General features: G+C 44.0%; 1 protein-coding gene across 2 annotated transcripts in view; it reads left to right on the top strand.

Annotated features, from left to right (window-relative positions):
- ipo11 (importin 11) overlaps positions 1-20,145 on the top strand; it is a 712,587-nt gene that overhangs the window by 33,953 nt on the left and 658,489 nt on the right. For both annotated transcript variants that reach the window (XM_038791006.1, XM_038791005.1), the window contains exon 2: positions 18,530-18,674. In XM_038791006.1, the coding sequence (XP_038646934.1) occupies positions 18,537-18,674 (138 nt within the window). In that variant the 5' untranslated portion in view covers positions 18,530-18,536. The remainder of the gene's footprint in view (positions 1-18,529; positions 18,675-20,145) is intronic.

The following is a 20,145-nucleotide window of genomic DNA, read 5'->3' on the forward strand; positions in this document are numbered from 1 at the left end:
GCAGTGCGGTGTGATTGAGAAGGGGGGAGTGAGGCAGTGCGGTGTGATTGGGAAGGGGGGAGTGAGGCAGTGCGGTGTGATTGGGATGTGGGAGTGAGGCAGTGCGGTGTGATTGGGAAGGGGAGTGAGGCAGTGCGGTGTGCCTGGGAAGGGGGGAGTGAGGCAGTGCGGTGTGATTGGGAAGGGGGCAGTGAGGCCGTGCGGTGTGACTGGGAAGGGGGGAGTGAGGCAGTGCGATGTGGTTGGGAAGGGGGGGGCATGAGGCAGCGCGATGTGACTGGGAAGGGGAGTGAGGCAGTGCGGTGTGATTGGGAAGGGGAGTGAGGCAGTGCGGTGTGATTGGGAAGGGGGGAGTGAGGCAATGTGGTGTGATTGAAGGGATGGTGAGGCTGGGTAGTGTGATTCAACATAAAGAAATCCCAAGAATGCTTGTAAATGAAGAGACAAAAGAGAGCATGGATCTTTAATTAATCACATTCACTGGGGAAAATGTCCAGGAAAAACTGGTACGTGAAAGCCTATGATTCCCTTGGAATTCATAACTTGCATCCTTGGATGTTAAAAGATGTGGCTGAGATACAGCAAACGTTTTGGTTATATTGTTCCAAAATTCGTTAGCTACTGGGAACCAGAGGATTGGAAAATTGCAAATGCAACACACATATTCAAGAAAGGAGGGCGACGGAAAGAAATCTGTCTGTTAGCCTGACATCTGTCATCGGAAAAATGCCAGAATCCATTATTAAGGAAGTAATAGCTGCACATTCAGAAAATGATGCGTTGGACTGGGGTGAGCACAGTAAGAAGTCTTACAACACCAGGTTAAAGTCCAACATGTTTGTTTCAAACACTAGCTTTCGGAGCGCTGCTCCATTCACCTGAGGAAGGAGCAGTGCTCCGAAAGCTAGTGTTTGAAACGAACATGTTGGACTTTAACCTGGTGTTGTAAGACTTCTTACTGTATTCAGAAAATGAGAATACAATCAGGCAGAGTAAACCTGTTTTTAAAAATTACTTCACGAGCTGTGGTTGTTGCTGGCTCGGCCAGCATTTATTGCCCATCCTCAATTGCCCTTGAGAAGTTGGTGGTGAGCTATTGCCTTCAATGGCGGCAGTCCATGAGGTATAGGGACACCTAAAATGCTGCAAGGGAGGGACTTCAAGGATTTTGACTCTGTGATAGTAAAGAATTTATATAGTTTCAGTTCTTTGGAGGGGAGCTTGGTGTCCCCATGCATCTGCTATACTTGTCCTTCTAGGTGGTAGAAGTCCAGGATTTGGAAGGTGTTGTCGAAGGAGCCTTGATGAGTTGTCGATAATACAGTGCTGCCATGTGCATCGGTAGTAGAAGAAGTGCATGTTTCAGATCGTGGATGGGGTGTAAATTAAGAGGACTGATTTGTCCTCGATGGTCTTGACCTTCTTGAGTGTTATTGGAATTGCACTCATTCAGGGAAGCGGAGAGTATTCCATTGCACTCAAGACTTGTGCCTTGTGGATGGCGGACGGCTTTAGGGAGTCAGGAGGTGAGCTCAGTGCAGAATTCCGACCTGCTTTTGTCGCCACGGTTTTTATATGGCTGGTCCAGATCAGTTTCTGATCAGTGGAAACCCCATGGATGTTGATAGTAGTGGGGGGAAATTCAGTGATGATAATGCCGTTGAATGTGAAGAGGAGATGGTTAGAGTCTCGAGTTGGAAATGGTATTTGCCACTTATTCGTTCAAGCCTTGATATTGTCCTGTCCTTGCTGCATTTGAACATGGGCTGCTTCAGTGTCAGATGTTGGGAATGATACTGAACAATGTGAAATCAAAGTGAACACCCCACTTACGACCTTATGATTGTTTGGGGGGTGGGGGGGGGGGGGGGGGGGGGGGGGTGGAAGAAGGTAATTGAAGTAGCTGAAGGTGTTTTGGCCTCGGACACTCCCTGAGGAACTCCTGCAGTGATGTCCCAGGACTGAGATGATTGACCTCCAACAACCACAACCACCTTCCTTTTGTGCCAGCGATGACTCCAACCATTGGAGAGTTTCCTCCCTAATTTCCATTGACTTCAGTTTTCCTACCACTCTTAATGTCTTACTCTGGTCAAATGCTGCCCTGGTGTTAAGGGAAGTCACTCACCGTGAGTTCATGCTTTAGTCCATCTTTGAACCGATGCTGTAATCCATGAAAGGGAAATAATGTTTGACTAATTTAATAGATTTATTTGAGGAAGTAATAAGGTGGATAAAGGGAACCTGTAGATATAGGTTTACTTGGAATTCCAAAAGGCATTTGATAAGGTGCCACATCAAAGATTACGACTAATAGTCTACAGTCTCATGCTGTAGACTAGCATATTAGCTTGAATAAAGGATTGGTTAACTAACAGGGAAGGGGGAGTCATGATGAAGGGTCATTTTTGGGTTGGCAGGCTGTAACTCGTGGAGTGCCACAGAGGTCATTGCTGGCATCTTAACTAGTTGCAATCGGTGTATATGACTTGGAAAGCAGGACTGAATGTAAGGTTGCTAAATTTACTGACACAAAATAGGTAGGGGAGGAAGGTGTCTAGAGTCTTCAAAGGGATGAGTGGGCAAAAAATTTGGCAGATGGAATGTAATGTGGGAAAATGTGATGTGAACATGTCCACTTTGGCAGGAAGAATCAAAAAGTGGGTACTGCTCTGAGATTAAGCACACAATTGAAAAGTAAAATGAAGAAGAAATTACATTTCTAATCTAACCTGATGTATTTTCTATTATTCTTGCATTCTATTCCACTAGATGTCACTGTGTCATCAAGTTTTGTCCATCTACCGTTGTATATTTTCTAAAGATAATATATTTCAGGTGGCAACATACAATTTAATCTTGTTGTACTTCAGTTACTGTTCTATTACTGATTTGGGTATTGTAGCTTTCTTTAATCAATATATTTAAACAGCTTTAATTGAGCTAATTTCAAGTTTCTTTTGCTAAGCAACAATAAGTATCATTGGGTGCTTTTCTAATTCATGCACTTTGGACCTAAGGAAGCTAGATCTGAGCATTTACTAAATGTTGAGAATCTAAGAATTTTGAAGGAGCAAAGATTTTAGGGGACCGTGTATGTGGTAATGGACAGGTACTCAAAACAATGAGATTGTCACATGGAATGTTGGCTTTATGTGAGCGAGCTGAAATACAAACTGGTGGGACCTAATTTTACAGCTGTACAGAGCACTTGTTAGACCCCATCTGATGTATTACATGCAGCTCTGGGTGCTGCACCTCTGGAAGAGTATATTAGCCTTGCAGGAGATGCTGACCAAGCTCGCCAGAATAATACTGAGGCGAAAAGGATTAAATTAAGAGGTCAGGTTGCATAAACAAAACCTGTATTCCGTTGTGTGCAGAAGATTAAAGGATAAATGAATTGATGATTAAAGGAGTAAATACGACAGACAAAGAGGTGGTATATCTCCTGGTAGGGGGGTGCAGAACGAGAGGATGTAACCTCTAACTTAGAGCTAGGCCATTCGGGTGAATTCAAGAAGCATTTCTTCAACACAAGGATTTAGAGCTCTTTCCTGCAAATAGCTGTTGAGGCCATGTCAAAGCTGAGATTTTTTTTTAAACAAGGGTATTAAGGGTTATAGAATCAATGTGGTTCGATGGACTTGGATACAATCATCTAATGCAATGACTGACTGACCTGCTTTTGTTCCTAAAGGTGCTACATAAACTATTGTCAATTGGGAATCCAGTAGCATTTATATATATATATCTCAACTTAAAATAAATGAGGAATGTTTGTCTCAGTGTGGACATGTAAGGCATTTTTTTGTGCTTAAACATGGGATCTTAGGGTCTTGTTTTGAGAGTGATCTTTATGTGGTTGTAACTTAGAGTCTTTGTTAGACGGATAATTGATGCAAGCACCCTGCAGACGAGTTCTCTTCATTTACTCTGATTGCCATAATCCAGCAGCAGAGTTATCGACGATGTTTACAATGCTCGTGATTCCTGGAATCTGGATTTGTTCATAAGCGGAGGAGTCCTGCATTGAGTTACATACATTTCCACGGTATGGAAACATTAATCTCTGTTGTTTTATTTTTTAAAAATAGAGTACCCAATTCTTTATTTTCCAATTAAGGGCAATTTAGCGCAGCCAATCCACCTAACCTGCACATCTTTGCGTTGTGGGGAGACCCACCAGACACTGGGAGAATGTGTAAACTCCACACGACCAGTGACCGGGGCCGGGATCGAACTCAGGTCCTGAGCGCCGTGAGGCAGCAGTGCTAACCACTGTGCCGCCCAATCTTTGTTGTTTTATAGAAAATATTGAAATGGAGGAGATTGTACAACTTCCATTCAGAAAATAGAACTTGCAGGCTCGAGGGGCCTAATGCTGCTCCTATGTCTTGCGGTCTATGGTCATACTCCAGGAATGGGAGGTGCTGGTTAATTAAATAACTGGAATGCAAGGTGAGTTCCGTATTTTCGTTCAGATAGAAAGCTCCAAGGTGATCACGTGGGCATTGAGGTCTCATGAGAGGTGTGGGAGTACACAAATCGTGAGTGGCGCCAAGGGGAGATGGTGCTGGAGAACAGCGAGAAACTGTTGCAGGTGAGTTTGCCATCTCCAATCAGAAAACATTCTGGTTAATAGAGAATTTGGGTTGGTAGACAGCCGGATAACAGAAATTTTACTGTATTATTTATCTCGTTCCCATTGAGTAATTATCTCAGCACTTAGCATAAAATGGACACATATGATCTTTCCAAAAATTGTCATGGTGCCCAGGCCAATTGTAAATCTTGTGTGTGTGGGGGCGGGGGTGCGGTTTAGCTCACTTGGCTAGGTTTGTGATGCAAAGTGATGCCAGCAGCGCAGATTCAATTCCTGTACTGGCTGAGGTTATTCATGAAATGAATGAACCTTGTCCCTCATCTGCGGTGTGGTGATCCTCAGGTTAAATCACCACCAGTCAGCTCCTCCCCCCATAGGGGAAAGCAACCTATGATCATCTGGGACTATAATGACTTTACCTTCAAATCCTGTGTGCCTGATGAGCTGTTGGGAGCTTTTGTTTTGGATGTGGGCCCACCTCTAGGTACATTAAGAGCTTCATGTGGGTCTGGAATCATGCAGGTCAAACTAGGTTAGGCTGGCAAGTTCAATTGCCTGAAATAAATTATTTCTTTGGGACTTCATGATTGTCTTTTTCTGCTAACTCTCAGATGAGCAGGCAACTTGCCTGGGTTGCTAGACGTGTCTCACAAAAATAAGACTACAAGTATTATGAGAATTCTTTAAAGAGTTTAGATGCAGTCCTGTTGAGTTAGAGTGTTCCTCAATCACAGCTATGTAAGGAGCTCATTTATTACCAACCAAGCAACTCTTTAAAGCTCCTTCGACAGCCCTTCCAAACCTGTGACCTTTACCATCAAGAAGGTCAAGGACAGCAGATGCATCGGAACAGTATCACCTGCAAGTTCCCCTACAAGTCTCACACTGAGGTCTGCGATTGATATGCCTATGGTGGGAAATTAAGAATTGTTGTTTATTGCTAGACCATAATGTAATTAATATTCGATTATCCATTCAACGTTTTTCGAGGTGTTTTGAATATGACATTACTGACTATGAGATGTATCCAATATCTATGGAGTGGTAATCATAGAACTATTGCCAGTGAATCGTTCTGCTGTAGCATCACTTGTGGATACATTATAGGAAAGCTGATGTCTGGCGTACTCCCATGTGTAAACTGCATTTATTCTGTGGGTATTTTTCATTATTTCCTTTTTGAATGCATGCTGATATCTTTGTGTACACAGTTAGTTGTATGGTTGTGTTGTGATGAGTTGCAAAGGTGAAATCAGTCCAGTGATCTTGGAACATATTTTATAACAAGTTATCCTGTATATATGGGGAAAGGAGATGGTGTCTTGAGATTTCAGGCAGCAGCTCCAATGTGAAACTAGTTGCTTATGTTTAGGAAATCAAGGATTGATTGACACCTTAGCTGTTGACTTTTCACCTCTGGGACTTTAATTTGAATCCAATTAGTGTGAGGGAATGGAAGTCTCTCATGTTTTCAGATTGAGAGACTTATTCAAGAAATGTGTTTTGGAGAATGCTCAATTCCTCAGAAAGGGGGCAGAGGAGATTCACCAGGATGTTGTTGGGTTGGAGCGTTTTAGCTATGAAGAGAGGCTGGTTAGGCTAGGATTGTTTTCCTTGGAGCAGAGAAGGCTTTGGGGGGGGTGACCTGATTGAAGTGTACAAAATTATGAGGGACGTGGGGTCTTTGAAAATAAACCCAAAATCTGACCTCCCAGATAAGGATACTTTCTGTAGGAAACATTTTGAGTCGAGAACAAAAGGATGAGCGTCAACAATATTACTTGGGTGCTAATTCACATTGGGCATCCCGATTACCACGCTGCCTAGCAATGTTGCTCCTGAAATAAAGTTCCCGAATCATTGAGAAATTCACTAGAAAGTTATATTTGCCCTATTATTGGCCTCATGTAATCTTTTTCCTTTTCTTCTGACAGCTCTCATGAAACCTTTAAGGGTAGAATGTCCCTTGGAATAAATTGCTTAAACATTTAGCCAGTGGCACTTATGTCTCAGCAGTTTGTGGGATGCAAAGAAAAAAAATAGCACAAATAGGAATATTAGTTGTGAGCCCCCAATTTAGTATATGGAATGGAATCGCTGACTGCAGTGGGAACAGATGCTTTTGTGCTTGCACATGTGCTTATAGTCAACCTTCAGTCATTGTGCGATTTTCTGCTAGAATTTTCACGAGAGGGTCACCTCGTACTGTATTTCGCTTGACAGTCTTGTAGCCCTACATTGGTTGTTTCAAGGTTGAACTCCTTTATTTTATTTGCATTTCCTTTGTTCTTGTGCCTTGGGTATTACTGTAGCTCGAGCTTTTAAAGATTGCAACAACTTATATTTCTATATTGCCTTCAATGGAGTAAAGTGTCCCAAGGGGTTTCATAGGAACATGACTGGACAAAATTTGACAGCCCCACAAAGAGATCATAAAATCCCTACAGTGCAGAAGGAGGCCATTCAGCCCATTGAGTCTGTACCGATCCTTGGGGGAAAAAAACAACCCATCTAGGGCCAATCCCCCACCCTATTCCTGCAACCCCACCCTAAGGGGCAATTTAGCATGGCCAATCCACCTAACCTGCACATCCTGGGACAGATGACCAAATGTTTGGTCAAAGAGCATAGGTTTTAGGGAGGAAAGAGCAGATAAAAGAGAGCTGGAGAGGTTTAGGGCGAGAATGCCACACATGCGCACATGCGCAGTTGTATGTGTGGCCACCATCTTTATCAGGAGCAATATGCAGCAGGACACATGCACAGTGATCACTAGTCCTGGAAATGCAAATATTACAGTTTCAGCAGCAGAATCTCTTGGGGATTCCACAGTTTTGGTTTATTCCATTTGATTTCCTTAACTTTTGTTTGTCTTTTGTTTCCCATTCTTTTGGGATGGTGCATTTTCCCCCCAGTAAACCATCGTGTCATTGTGGCATATCCCAGTGGCTTGGAAAGGATAGTGTGTAATTAAATGAAATGAAAATCGCTTATTGTCACGAGTAGGCTTCAATGAAGTTACTGTGAAAAGCCCCTAGCCGCCACATTCCGCCGCCTGTCCGGGGAGGCTGGTACGAGAATTGAACCGTGCTGCTGACCTGCTTGGTCTGCTTTAAAAGCCAGCGATTTAGCACAGTAAGCTAAACCAGCCTCTATTAAGCCTGTATTCCATCATCTGTCTACCTATTGGTGCTTAAATGTACTGTGCTGGGAGAAACAAGCCCCAGAACTAATCCTAATCCCCTTGATCAGGAGCCTCCTCTGTGGGGTGGCCGGGACCACTGTATGGCTCAGAAACTGAGTGAACCGGCACTGTCTCTCCTGCCAATGAGGACAGGATTCCGTGCATGCGTGGTTAGACAGACAGGTTTCGGTGGCCATCTTGAGTTGGCAGAAGACGGTGCTTTTAAAACTAGTTGCCGCCACCTAATTGTAGTTTCTTGATTGGCTTAGTATTTTTTCTTACTTGCAATATGTTTCCTTCACCTAGATTTATCAATGCTTCAAAAAAAAATGTTTGAAAAAAAAAATCATTGTGCCCTTTCATTAATCATTATATCTCTCCCGAAGCTCTCATTCACCTGAAGAAGGAGCCGTGCTCCGAAAGCTCGTGTTTGAAACAAACCTGTTGGACTTTAACCTGGTGTTGTAAGACTTCTTACTGTGCTCACCCCAGTCCAACGCCGGCATCTCCACATCATATATCTCTCCCGCCACTGATTTTGTAAGGAAAGCAGTGACCTTTGAAATGTAACATTAATGTTCCGGGATCTTGTTTCTTTTATCAGCTATTTTGCTTTCAGATTTTAATGTGCAGCCAAACCAAACAAATAAAGATGAACAAATTATTATCATTCTCTACTACACTAAATCATTATTTTATTCATGAAAATTGCATCTACTTAAATGAGATGTGAGATGTTAATGGTGAACAACCAACCTGGGGTAGTTGGAATATTTAAATTGAAAGATTAATATTTGTGATTTGTTTTTCCAAGCAGCATGTGCTTTGGTTGAATTACTTTACACTTGCTCTCCCGGGTTGTTTGCTCAAAACAATTCATTAGGGCCAATTGTCCCATGTGGATATTTCTGTGAAATATTGTGAAAAGAAGCAAATCAAGTCCTTTTTGGTTGCTGTTTATTGATACAAGGAAATTATCTGAATTGGAATTCATTGCTGTGAGCTGAACTGTCCTTTGCTAATACAACTTCAGTGATAGAAATGACCACCACCTCTGCATACTTGGCTCAATTAAGGGCAGGACTGGGTAATAAATATTCCAGGATACAAAGTATTCAGGAAAGGTGGCGAAAGAAAGAAAAGAGAGGGAGCAATATTGATTAATATTGATTAGAGTGCTGGAGAGAGAGAATGTATGAGATGGAGGCATAATCTATTTGGTTAGTGGTCCGTTTACATTGATGAGTATATTCCATAGACCACCAACTTGTGAGAAAGGTATCAAGGAACAAATTTCCAAGGAAATTAGAGAGGTGCATTAATCTAGAGAGTTATATGGGGGACTTTATTCTAATATAGACCAGGATAGCAATAGTATAAAGGACAAAGAGGAGCATGAGTTTCTCGAGTTTGTTCAGGAAAATGTTCTGGATATGTTTTCAGTCCCAAGGATTAAGAAGGCATTGATGGATCTGGTTCTGAGAAATGAAGTATGTTAAGAGGCAGTAGGGAAACACCAAGGTGATAATGACCACAGTATCATCAAGTTTAGATAAGCTATGGAAAAGGACTCGGAGCAATCAAGAATAAAAGTAATGAATAGGAGGAAGACCAATCCTAATGGGGTGAGAACATTTCTAGCCCAGGTAAATTGGATTCTACGATTGGCAGGCAAAGTGTAATTGAACCACACAGGAGATAGTTTGGTTCAGTAAAGGTTCATGGCCACAAACGATAAAGTAGAAACAAACACCAAACACAGGATAATAAGACATGGGAGTAAAATTAAGCAGAAAAAGGGTGCATGTGGCAGTTGCTGCAGTGCATCTTGCAGATGGTACACATTGCTGCCACTTGCGTTGGTGGTAGAGGGAGTGAATGCTTAAGGTAGTGTGTGGCATGCCAATCAAGTGGGCTGCTTTGCCATGGATCGTGTTGAAGTGGAGAGTATTTCACCACATTCCTACCTTGTGCCTTGTAGATGGTGGACAGGCTTTGGGGACTCAGGAGGTGGGTTACTCACTGCAGAATTCCCAGCGTCTGACCTCTTGCAACTATAGAATTTATATGACTATTCCAGTTCAGTTTCTGTTTAATGGTAACGTCCAGGATGATAGTTGCCAATTCAGTGATGGCCATGTTATTTAGTGTCAAGGGAAAATGGTTGGATTCTCTCGTTGGAGATGATCATTACCTGATATTTGTTTCATGCCACTTATCAGCCTCAGCCAGGTCTTGCTACATATGAACACGGACTGCTTCACTATCTGAGTTGTGAATGATGCAGAACATTGTGCAATCTTCCGTGAATATCCTCGCTTATGACCTTATGATGGAGGGAAGGTCATTGATGAAGCAACTGAATACAGTTGGACCTAGGACCATTGAGGAACATCTGCAGCTTGCATGATTGGCTCAGATCCCATGTCCCCAGAGCATTAGCCTGGGTCTCTGGATTGCTAGTCCAGTGACATTACCACTATGCAAAGAAGCTTCAGAGGGGAAGCGAAAGAAACTATGAGAGAAGTAAAGAGAGAGTATAAGAAGAGACTGGCAACTACGGCGCCTGTTCGGGTACACTGAGGGAGAATTCAGAATGTCCAACTCAGAATGTCCAACTCACCAACAAGCATATCTTTCAGATCTTGTGGGAGGAAACTGGAGCACCCGGAGGGAACCCACGCAGACATGGAGAATGTGCAGACTCTGGGACCCTGGCGCTGTGAAGCAACAGTGCCAACCACTGTGCTAAAGATTAAATACCATCTATTTTATACTTTAACACCCAAAATTAACATGAGTTAAACATGAATTAAAGACGAGTCGTGTTTGAATATAAACTATACATTGCAAATTAAATGGTAGGTTCAACTAAGACACATCTGATTAATTGGTTCAGCAATCCACTCATATTTCAGTGATCAGCCGCCGTTCCAGCTCTGAAACTTGAGCTTCCAGGAGCTGTAACCGGAGACACTTCCTGCACACATGCTGACCGTGGGGACTGGAACTGACCCCAGCCTGCCACATGGAGCAAGAGGAGCAGATCACGCCTTGTAGCTGTCCAGCCATTAAAAATTTTTTTTTTTAGTGTACCCAATTCATTTTTTTCCAATTAAGGGGCAATTTAGTGTGTTCCATCCACCGAGCTTGCTCATCTTTGGGTTGTGGGGGCGAACCCCACGCAAACACGGGGAGAATGTGCAAACGCCACACGGACAGTGACCCAGAGCCGGGATCGAACCTGGGACCTCAGCGCCGTGAGGCAACAGGGCTAACCCACTGCGCCACCCGTGCTGCCCTATGAGCTGTCTTGCCATGATTTATTCCTTAAATTTAACTTTTGAAATTAAGCTTTAGAAAGATGTTTTTGTCGGATTATATCCAATGTCCTGTATACTATTTAATTAGCTTTATCCCTGAGTATTTACCTTGCTTGATCCGACAATAAATTAAAAAGATATTTAATTAAAATTAAAAAAGTTATTTAAATTAATTTAAAATAGTAATTTCAATCAACCCAAAATAGTTATTTAGGTGAGATTTTAAAAATTAAAAAATAGTAATACAAATCAAATTAAAAATAGTGATTTAAATGAAATTAAAACTAGTAACTCCACTAACATTCAAATTTAGCCTATTCTGCCTTTCAGCCAATCAGGTCACAGTCTCCTGTGACGTCACCTTACTGTGTTTTTTCCCAATTTGAAATAAACAACCAGACAAGCAGCTGTCCTACCTGCAGCGCAGTGTCCCGCGCAGGTCCGCTCCTCTCGTGCAGTTCTGGTCGCCACATTACCAGAAGGATGTGGATGCCTTGGAGAGGGTGCAGAGGAGGTTCACCAGGATGTTGCCGGGTATGGAGGGTGCTAGCTGTGAAGAAAGGTTGAGTAGATTAGGATTGTTTTCGTTGGAAAGACGGAGGTTGAGGGGAGACCTGATTGAGGTCTACAAAATTATGAGAGGTATGGACAGGGTGGATAGCAACAAGCTTTTCCCAAGAGTGGGGGTGTCAGTTATAAGGGGTCACGATTTCAAGGTGACGGGAAAATTTAAGGGAGATGTGCGTGGAAAGTTTTTTACGCAGAGGGTGGTGGGTGCCTGGAACGCTTTACCAGCGGAGGTGGTAGAGGCGGGCACGATAGCATCATTAAAGAAGCATCTAGACAGGTATATGAACGTGCGGGAACAGAGGGCAGTAGACCTTGGAAAATAGGAGACAGGTTTAGATAAAGGATCTGGATCGGCGCAGGCTGGGAGGGCCGAAGGGCCTGTTCCTGTGCTGTAATTTTCTTTGTCCTTTGTTCTCACTGTTTTAAACACTGAAACTCTTGGCTCTCCTCTCGCTGTTTAAACACTGAAACTCCAGGCTCTCCTCTCAATGTTTTAAACAGTTACTGCCAGCAGCAGTAAAGACAGTGAGAGGAGAGCCGGGAGTTTCAGTGTTTAACAGTGAGAGGAGAGCCGGGATTTTCAGTGTTTAACAGCGAGAGGAGAGCCGGGAGTTTCAGTGTTTAACAGCGAGAGGAGAGCAGGGAGTTTCAGTGTTTAACAGCGAGAGGAGAGCCGGGAGTTTCAGTGTTGAACAGCGAGAGGAGAGCCGGGAGTTTCAGTGTTTAACAGCGAGAGGAGAGCCGGGAGTTTCAGTGTTTAACAGCGAGAGGAGAGCCGGGAGTTTCACAGTTTAAAACAGCGAGAGGAGAGCCGGGAGTTTCACAGTTTAAAACAGCGAGAGGAGAGCCGGGATTTTCAGTGTTTAACAGCGAGAGGAGAGCCGGGAGTTTCAGTGTTTAACAGCGAGAGGAGAGCCGGGAGTTTCAGTGTTTAACAGCGAGAGGAGAGCCGGGAGTTTCAGTGTTTAACAGCGAGAGGAGAGCCGGGAGTTTCAGCGTTTAACAGCGAGAGGAGAGCCTGGAGTTTCAGTGTTTAACAGCGAGAGGAGAGCCGGGAGTTTCACAGTTTAAAACAGCGAGAGGAGAGCCGGGGGTTTCAGTGTTACTGTGAAAAACCCCTAGTCGCCACATTCCGACGCCTGTTCGGGGAGGCCAGTACAGGAATTGAACCCACGCTGCTGGCATTGTTCTGCATTACAAAACAGCTGTTTAGTCTACTGTGCTAAACTAACTCCTCAAAACCTCTCTCGATGAAGGCCAACATACCATTAGCCTTCTTTACCGCCTGCTGCACCTGCATGCTTACCCTCAGCGACTGGTGCACAAGGACAACCAGGTCCCACTGCACACTCCCCTCCCAATATACAACTGCAGGTAGTAATCTGCTTTCCTGTTTTTGCTTCCAGAATGAATAACCTTACTCCGATCCAAATGATACTGCATATGCTATTGATTTTGCCCAACCTGTCCAGATCATGCTGTAGGATCCCTGCATACTCGTCACAGTTCAGTATTAATGGGGATCTGTTCATGGAGGGACGGTTTGCTAGTTGGGAGGAGCTTTTGGTGAAATTTAAATTGTCAGGGCCACACTTGTTCTGCTACTTTCAATTAGTGATTTTGTTTCGAAGATCTGCCCTGCGTGTCCCTTAGCGCCGCAGCCACTACTGCTGGGGAAAATCCTATTGCTGGCTGGGTCTGTGGGGGGTGGGGTCTATGGGGGGTGGGGGGGGGGGGGTGTGTGTGATCATTTCAAATGTTTATGTGAGGATTATGTCAATGGAAGCTGTCTAGCTGGACTAGGTGAGGGAAAATTGGGAGGACGAGCTGGGACCTATTTTAGATGAAGATGTGTGGGGTGAGACCCGTTGTAGGGTGAACTCCACTTCCTCCTGCGCGCAGCTCACACTGATTCAGCTTAAGGTGGTACGTAGGACTCCCCTAACTAATTCTAGGATGAATGGGTTCTTCGTGGGTGTGGAGGACAAGTGTGGGTGGTGCTCTTGTGGGTCTGCTAACCACAACTATTTGTTCTGGTCATGTCCAAGGATGGTAAGCTTTTGGATCTCCTTCTTTAGCACCATGTCAGCGATTCTTTTTTTTAATAAATGTTTTTTATTCAGTTTTCATGTTTTATATTGAACAAATTACAAATTGTTAGAGAGAGAGAAAAAAAAAGAACACGCAAAAATTAACATATATATTTACAGGTAAACATCTTCGTAATAATTGTGGCCTCCCCCCTTTAGCCGGCATACATATTTACATTCCCCAATATGGCCGAGGCACATGTTTATTGGCATTTATTTACAGTTTGGTTTTGGGCCTTAGCTAGCCATCAAACCCCCATAATGAACCCGTAGCCCCCCCCCCCCCCCCCCCCCCCCCCCCCGGCAACCTTCCCCCGATTCCCATCCATTTTCCCCTGATTCTTGGCCGCCCGACTATTCTTCCTCTTGTTCGTTGGCCACAAACAGGTCCCGGAACAATTGCTTGAATGGCTCCCACGTTCTGTGGAAGCCGTCGTCCGACCCTCGGATGGCGAATTTGATTTTCTCCATTTGGAGAGATTCCGAGAGGTCGGACAGCCAGTCTGCAGCTCTGGGCGGTGCTGCTGACCGCCAGCCAAACAGGATTCTACGGCGGGCGATCAGGGAGGCAAAGGCAAGGGCGTCCGCCCTCCTCCCCAGGAATAGATCTGGCTGGTCTGAAACCCCGAAGACCGCCACAATCGGGCATGGCTCCACCCTCACCCCCACCACTTTGGACATAGCCTCGAAGAAGGCTGTCCAGTACTCCACAAGTCTGGGGCAAGACCAGAACATGTGGACGTGGTTGGCCGGGCCTCTTTGGCACCGTTCACATCTGTCCTCCACCTCCGGGAAGAACCTACTCATACGGTTTCTCGTTAAGTGGGCTCTATGTACCACTTTTAGTTGCGTCAGGCTGAGCCGTGCGCACGTGGAGGTGGAGTTGACCCTATGCAGTGCTTCGCTCCAGAGTCCCCACCCTATCTCCATCCCCAGGCCGTTCTCCCATTTCCTTCTTGTTGCGTCCAGTACGGTGTCGTCCCTTTCTACCAGTCGGTCATACATGTCGCTACAGTTCCCTTTCTCTAGGATACTTGCGTCCAGTAGGTCTTCCAGGAGTGTCTGTCGTGGCGGTTGTGGGTACGTCCTTGTCTCCTTTCGTAGGAAGTTTTTGAGCTGCAGGTGCCGTAGCTCGTTCCCCCCAGCTAGCTGAAATTTATGTCAGCGATTCTTAACACTCACCTGGAGCCTTGTCCGTTGGTGGCCATTTTCAGAGTTTCTGATTCGCTGGGGCTGCAGACTGGGGTGAAGGTGGATGTTCTTGCCTTTGCCCCATTGATAGCCCAGAAGCGAGTTTTGCTAGGATGGAGACCTTCCACTCCTCCCAGAGGAATGTTGGGTGACATCATGGAATTTTTATAAAAGGAAAAGGTCACGTATGCTGTTAGGGGGTCATTGGAGGGGTTCGACTGGAGGTGGCAGCCATTCTTTCCTGCTTTAAAGAGTTAATCACCATCAGCTGTTAAGGTGGGGATGTTTGGGGGTGGGGGTGGGTGGGGGTTAGTTTTTGGGGGTGGGTTATTTTGGTCTTTTGATGGGTGGGATTTCTAAGTTCGGTTGGGTGCTTTTCTTCTTTCCTTTTCCACGATATTTTACTATTTGACATTTGTTTTTTCAGCTGTTAATGCTGCATTTGATGGAAATGAAGCTTTTTAATAAAAATATTTTTTTAAAAAATGAATCCAGTGGTCACACTCAGTCACAAAATCCTTCAAACTCTGTCGTCCTCAGGAGGAATTTCAGCTCCTCTTCTTGGAGATCCTCTGTCAACAGCCACCCCAAGCTCCACGGGCATTGTCTTCACAAGTGGCAGATGCCTGCAGAACCTGCTCAGCTCTATAGATGGCGTAGATTCACCAATGTTATTTTCAAGTCACAGAAAGAACTGCCCAACTTATTCCCTTATCATATACTCAGCTGCTGTACCTAGCTTCCTCCTCTTGAGCCTTCAGCTTGTCTGATCTGCTGCAGTTGACCCAACAACTGCTTCTGCCCAGCTTGGAGTGAACTGTGTTGTTCTGCAGCTTTCAAGAAGTTGTAGTTTTGATTCCCCAACCGTTGCTTGCTCCTGATTCCTTAGAGACGGAGAAGTTCAGTTTAATTTCTGTGTTTACCTTTTCTCCTTTCCTTTCAGTTTCATTTGCAGTTCAACTTCTGTTTTGCAGTCGTGTATGTCTCAAATGGAAAAATCAATCTTAACAATATAGATTCCCTCACAATAGTCCTGTGCTTGGCTGGCTATTCATAGGCAAATGAGATGTGTTTTAAATGCAGACGAGCAGTTGTTCTGCAAAAATCTCAAACAATGTCCAATTTTTCCTAATGCCTGGTTATTCTTTGTGAGGAGGCTTTTTAAGAATTAGCACAGATATCAAATGAAACTAGGCAGCAGAAGTGTATGAAGGAAAGATGGGTTTCATACTATTGATGGGACAGAGTGATTCCAGCTTCCTTTATGAATCCCCCTCAATTGAGCAGAGAGTAAATTAAAAAATAAATAAATTTAGAGTACCCAATTATTTTTTCCAATTAAAGGGCAATTTAGCGTGGCCAATCCACCTACCCTGCACATCTTTGGGTTGTGGGGGTGAAACCCACGCAGAGACGGGGAGAACGTGCAAACTCCACACGGATAGTGACCCAGGGCCTGGATTTGAACCCAGGTCCTCAGCGCCGTAGGCAGCAATGCTAACCACTGTGCTGCTACACAGTGAGTAAATTTGAGGAGTTAAACATTTTAAATTGGTAATGGGTTAAAGGGTTATGGAGAACAGGCAGGACGGTGGAGTTAAGTTCAGGGTGAGATAAGCCATGATCGAACGGCGGAGCTGACTCGATGGGCCAAATGGCCTAATTCTGCTCCTATATCTTATGAACTTATGAGCAGGTGTATTAGTTTAACTAACGATGAGTGATTACACAAAATTAATTTTGTTAGATTGTGTTCTTTGATTTTTCTATTGTCAATAAGGCAGTTCCATTTCATGTTAACTTGGTTTGCTTTTGCAGAGATTAAAGGAGCATATGTGCTCTATATAGGCCTGGATCACAAGTTTCATTGTTAAGCTCCTGGGTTCTCTGCAAACTACCAGATACTGGGCTGTACCTAAAAAAAAAACAGGAAAAAACCTATTTAAAGGAATGATCAACAGCACTGGGCCCGAGAAGATAGCAGTGTCGGACCCGAATTTGTAGCAATGGAAAATTTTATTATACAATAGAACAAATAGGGTGGCACGTTGGCACAATGGTTGGCACACTGCTGCCTTACAGCTCCAGGGACCCAGATCCAATTCCGGCTTCTGATAACTGTGTGGGATTTGCACTTTCTCCCCGTGTCTGCGTGGGTTTCCTCCGGGTGCTCCGGTTTGCTCCCACATTCCAAAGATGTGCAGGTTAGGTGGATTGGCCATTCCAAATTACTCCTTGGTGGCAAAAGATTAGGTGGGGTTATGGGGATAGGGTGGAGGTGTGGGCTTAAGTAGGCTGCTCTTTCCAAGGGCTAATGGAGACTCGATGGGCTGAATGACCTCCTTCTGCACTGTAAATATTGTGGCACGGTGGCACATTAAGCACTGCTGCCTCACAGCGTCAGGGATCCATGTTCAATTCCGGCCTTGGGTGGCTGTCTGTGTGGAGTTTGCATGTGTCTGCATGGGTTTCCTCCAGTCCAAAGATGTGCAGACCAGGTGGATTAGCCATGATCAATGTGCTGGGCTACGCAAATAGGCCAGGGGGAGTAGGCCTAGGTAGAGTGCTCTTTTGGAGGGTCGGTGTAGACTTGATGGGTCAAATGGCCTCCTGGACTATAGTTATTCCATGGATTCTAAAGATTGAATTCTTGTGAAAATGAATAAAGACACATTTCTGAAATGCGAAGAATAGAATAAATAGAAAGATTTGCATTTATAGAGTGCCTTTCACAACCACTGAAATCACTTTATAGCCAATTTGTACTACTTTTGAAGTGTGGCCACTGACCCAATGTAGGAAACTTGGCGACCAATCTGCACACAGCAAGGTGTCTCACAAGCAACAATTTGATAGTCAACAATCTCAAGCAACAATGACCAGATAATTTATTCTTTGTGATGTTGATGAGTGATAAATATTGAACAGTACACTGGAGAGAACTCCTTCTCTTTGAAAGAACACCATGAGATCATGTGCATTCATTTGAGAGAACCAATAGAGCCTTGGTTTAACCTCTCGTCTGCAAGGTGACACTGTTGACAGTGCAGTATTCCTTCAATACTGCGCTGAAGTTTCGACCGAAGATGTTCAAATTTCAGGAGTGTGACTTGAACACAACCTTCAGAGGTGAGAGTGCTGCCAACTGAACCAAAGCTGACAAATTGTTTTTATGTCACATTTTGATCCAACTGCACTGAATAGTTTAAATAAATTTGTAAGCTAAAATTATCCATAGTCTGCCTCCACACCTTGTTTTAAGAGTGAACAATTCCAATTCTCCTGTTGTGTGTATATATATATATATATATAGACTGTGTTCAGTTTATGGTGATTTAATTGTAATGGACTGGTTCATCAGTATAACATAATCCTTTGATAACCTTTAGAGTAAGGATGGTGATATAGATTTCTTCCAGTCGTGTTCATAGAACTTTTTATGCTGTGCTATTAATCTACGATGCTAAGCTGTCGAATCATGAGAGGAAATGCTATTCTTGTCTCGTTTCTGAGGGTTAACTGTTATCTCCATATATGTTGAAAGTGCTTCTTATTTATTTGCCAGGTTCTCTATGGATATCAATAGTGCTAGCACTGTTGTCCTGCAGACTTTGACCCAGGCTGCGAGTCAAGACACCACTGTTTTGAAGCCAGCCGAGGAGCAATTAAAACGATGGGAGACGCAACCTGGTTTCTATTCAACTTTGTTGGTGAGTTGTACTTTCACAGCTGGGTACACAGCCCAGTATAGTTCATGGGATAAGCAAATGTAAAAACTTGGTATGCAACTGGCAGTTACTCGAGCAATTCGTCTAATTTGCAATCATGTTTGGTGGGATGGTGAGCGGGCAACTCAAATTCATGAAATATACATGAAATTTGCTGTTATGTAACAGTTTTAATATGTACATAGTTAGGTCTCGTATGGCGTTGGAATATCAATTGAAAACTCTAATTTTATCTTTTTTTGAAAGAGGATTATTTAGGCTACTGTTGTGAGACGATGCTTAATCCGAGAATTAAATTATAGTGTAAATACTTGTTTATGCATCAGCAGTTTCGTGAGCATTTATTAAATTCAGAAGGGGATATTTGGACCATATTTTTCACACAATTCATAAAGTATGTATTTCACCCCTATCTTGGGACTCCCAAGAGCATTTCCTACAAATATTTGCCAATTTTCTTCTTGTTTCAGTTACAAGGAAAATATTTCCAGCCTTTTTATTCACGTGTGAGGTGTGAGCACCCATCCCTAATTATCTTTGAGGGAATGGTGGTGAGCCACCTTGAGCTGATGCAGTCCATGTGATGTAGGTAAACCCACAGTGCAGTTAGGGAGGAAGTTCTAGGATTTTGACCCAGTAGCAGTGAAGGAATGTTAATACAGTTCCAATTCAGTATCGTGTGAGACTTAGAAGGGAACTTACAGTGGTTGTGTTGCCAAGCATCTACTGCTCTTGTCCTTCTCGATCGGGGATTTTCACCCATCTGTGGGTCGCAGGCGAGTGTTGGGAGGGTCGTGGAGCAATTGGGGTTCCAATTGTAGGGGGAGTGCCTGATAGCCGCTACTGGCATATTTATTGAGAATGATGGCCACTGCTGACTTTTTATTAAGAAGGATGAGGCTGTGTACAGTCTTCTGGCCAGAAGTGGCAGCAGTGAGCAGGTCACATGCCTTTATGTACACTTGAAGTCAAGTGCCCAGGATGTGCTTTTGAAATCACTGTGGAGAGCTTCCATTTTCTAGCTGCTGACAAGCAAAAGGACTCTGAAGATGAATTGTTTTCTGACAAGTAAGAAAAAGGCCAGTGACACAGCTAGGCAGTGTATCTTCTGGCCAGGATATCCCAATTGAATCTGCAGGAGAGAGCTGCTTAGCAGAGTCCACAGCAGGACAGCACAGCGCTAATGTTACCTCTGCAGAGTTCCAGGGCCTCTGGTTAACAGCCTACCAGGAAGAAACTTCACTCTGAAATAAAGCAGTATAAGAAGATTTCTTGAGGTTTGGCTTTGTCAATTGTGCCAGTGCAAATAAGGATGCAAAGTCCATGTGTCTTATAAGCCGGGAGTACTGGAAAATGAAAGACGTTTCAGATATTTAAAGAGAAGTACAGTAGTCCTCCGTTACACCGCGCTCCGCAATACCGCGGTTCGCGATATACCGCGGGGGGGCTTATG

Source organism: Scyliorhinus canicula, chromosome 3 (genome assembly GCF_902713615.1).
Source record: "Scyliorhinus canicula chromosome 3, sScyCan1.1, whole genome shotgun sequence".
In the NCBI taxonomy this organism is placed as follows: Eukaryota; Metazoa; Chordata; class Chondrichthyes; order Carcharhiniformes; family Scyliorhinidae; genus Scyliorhinus; species Scyliorhinus canicula.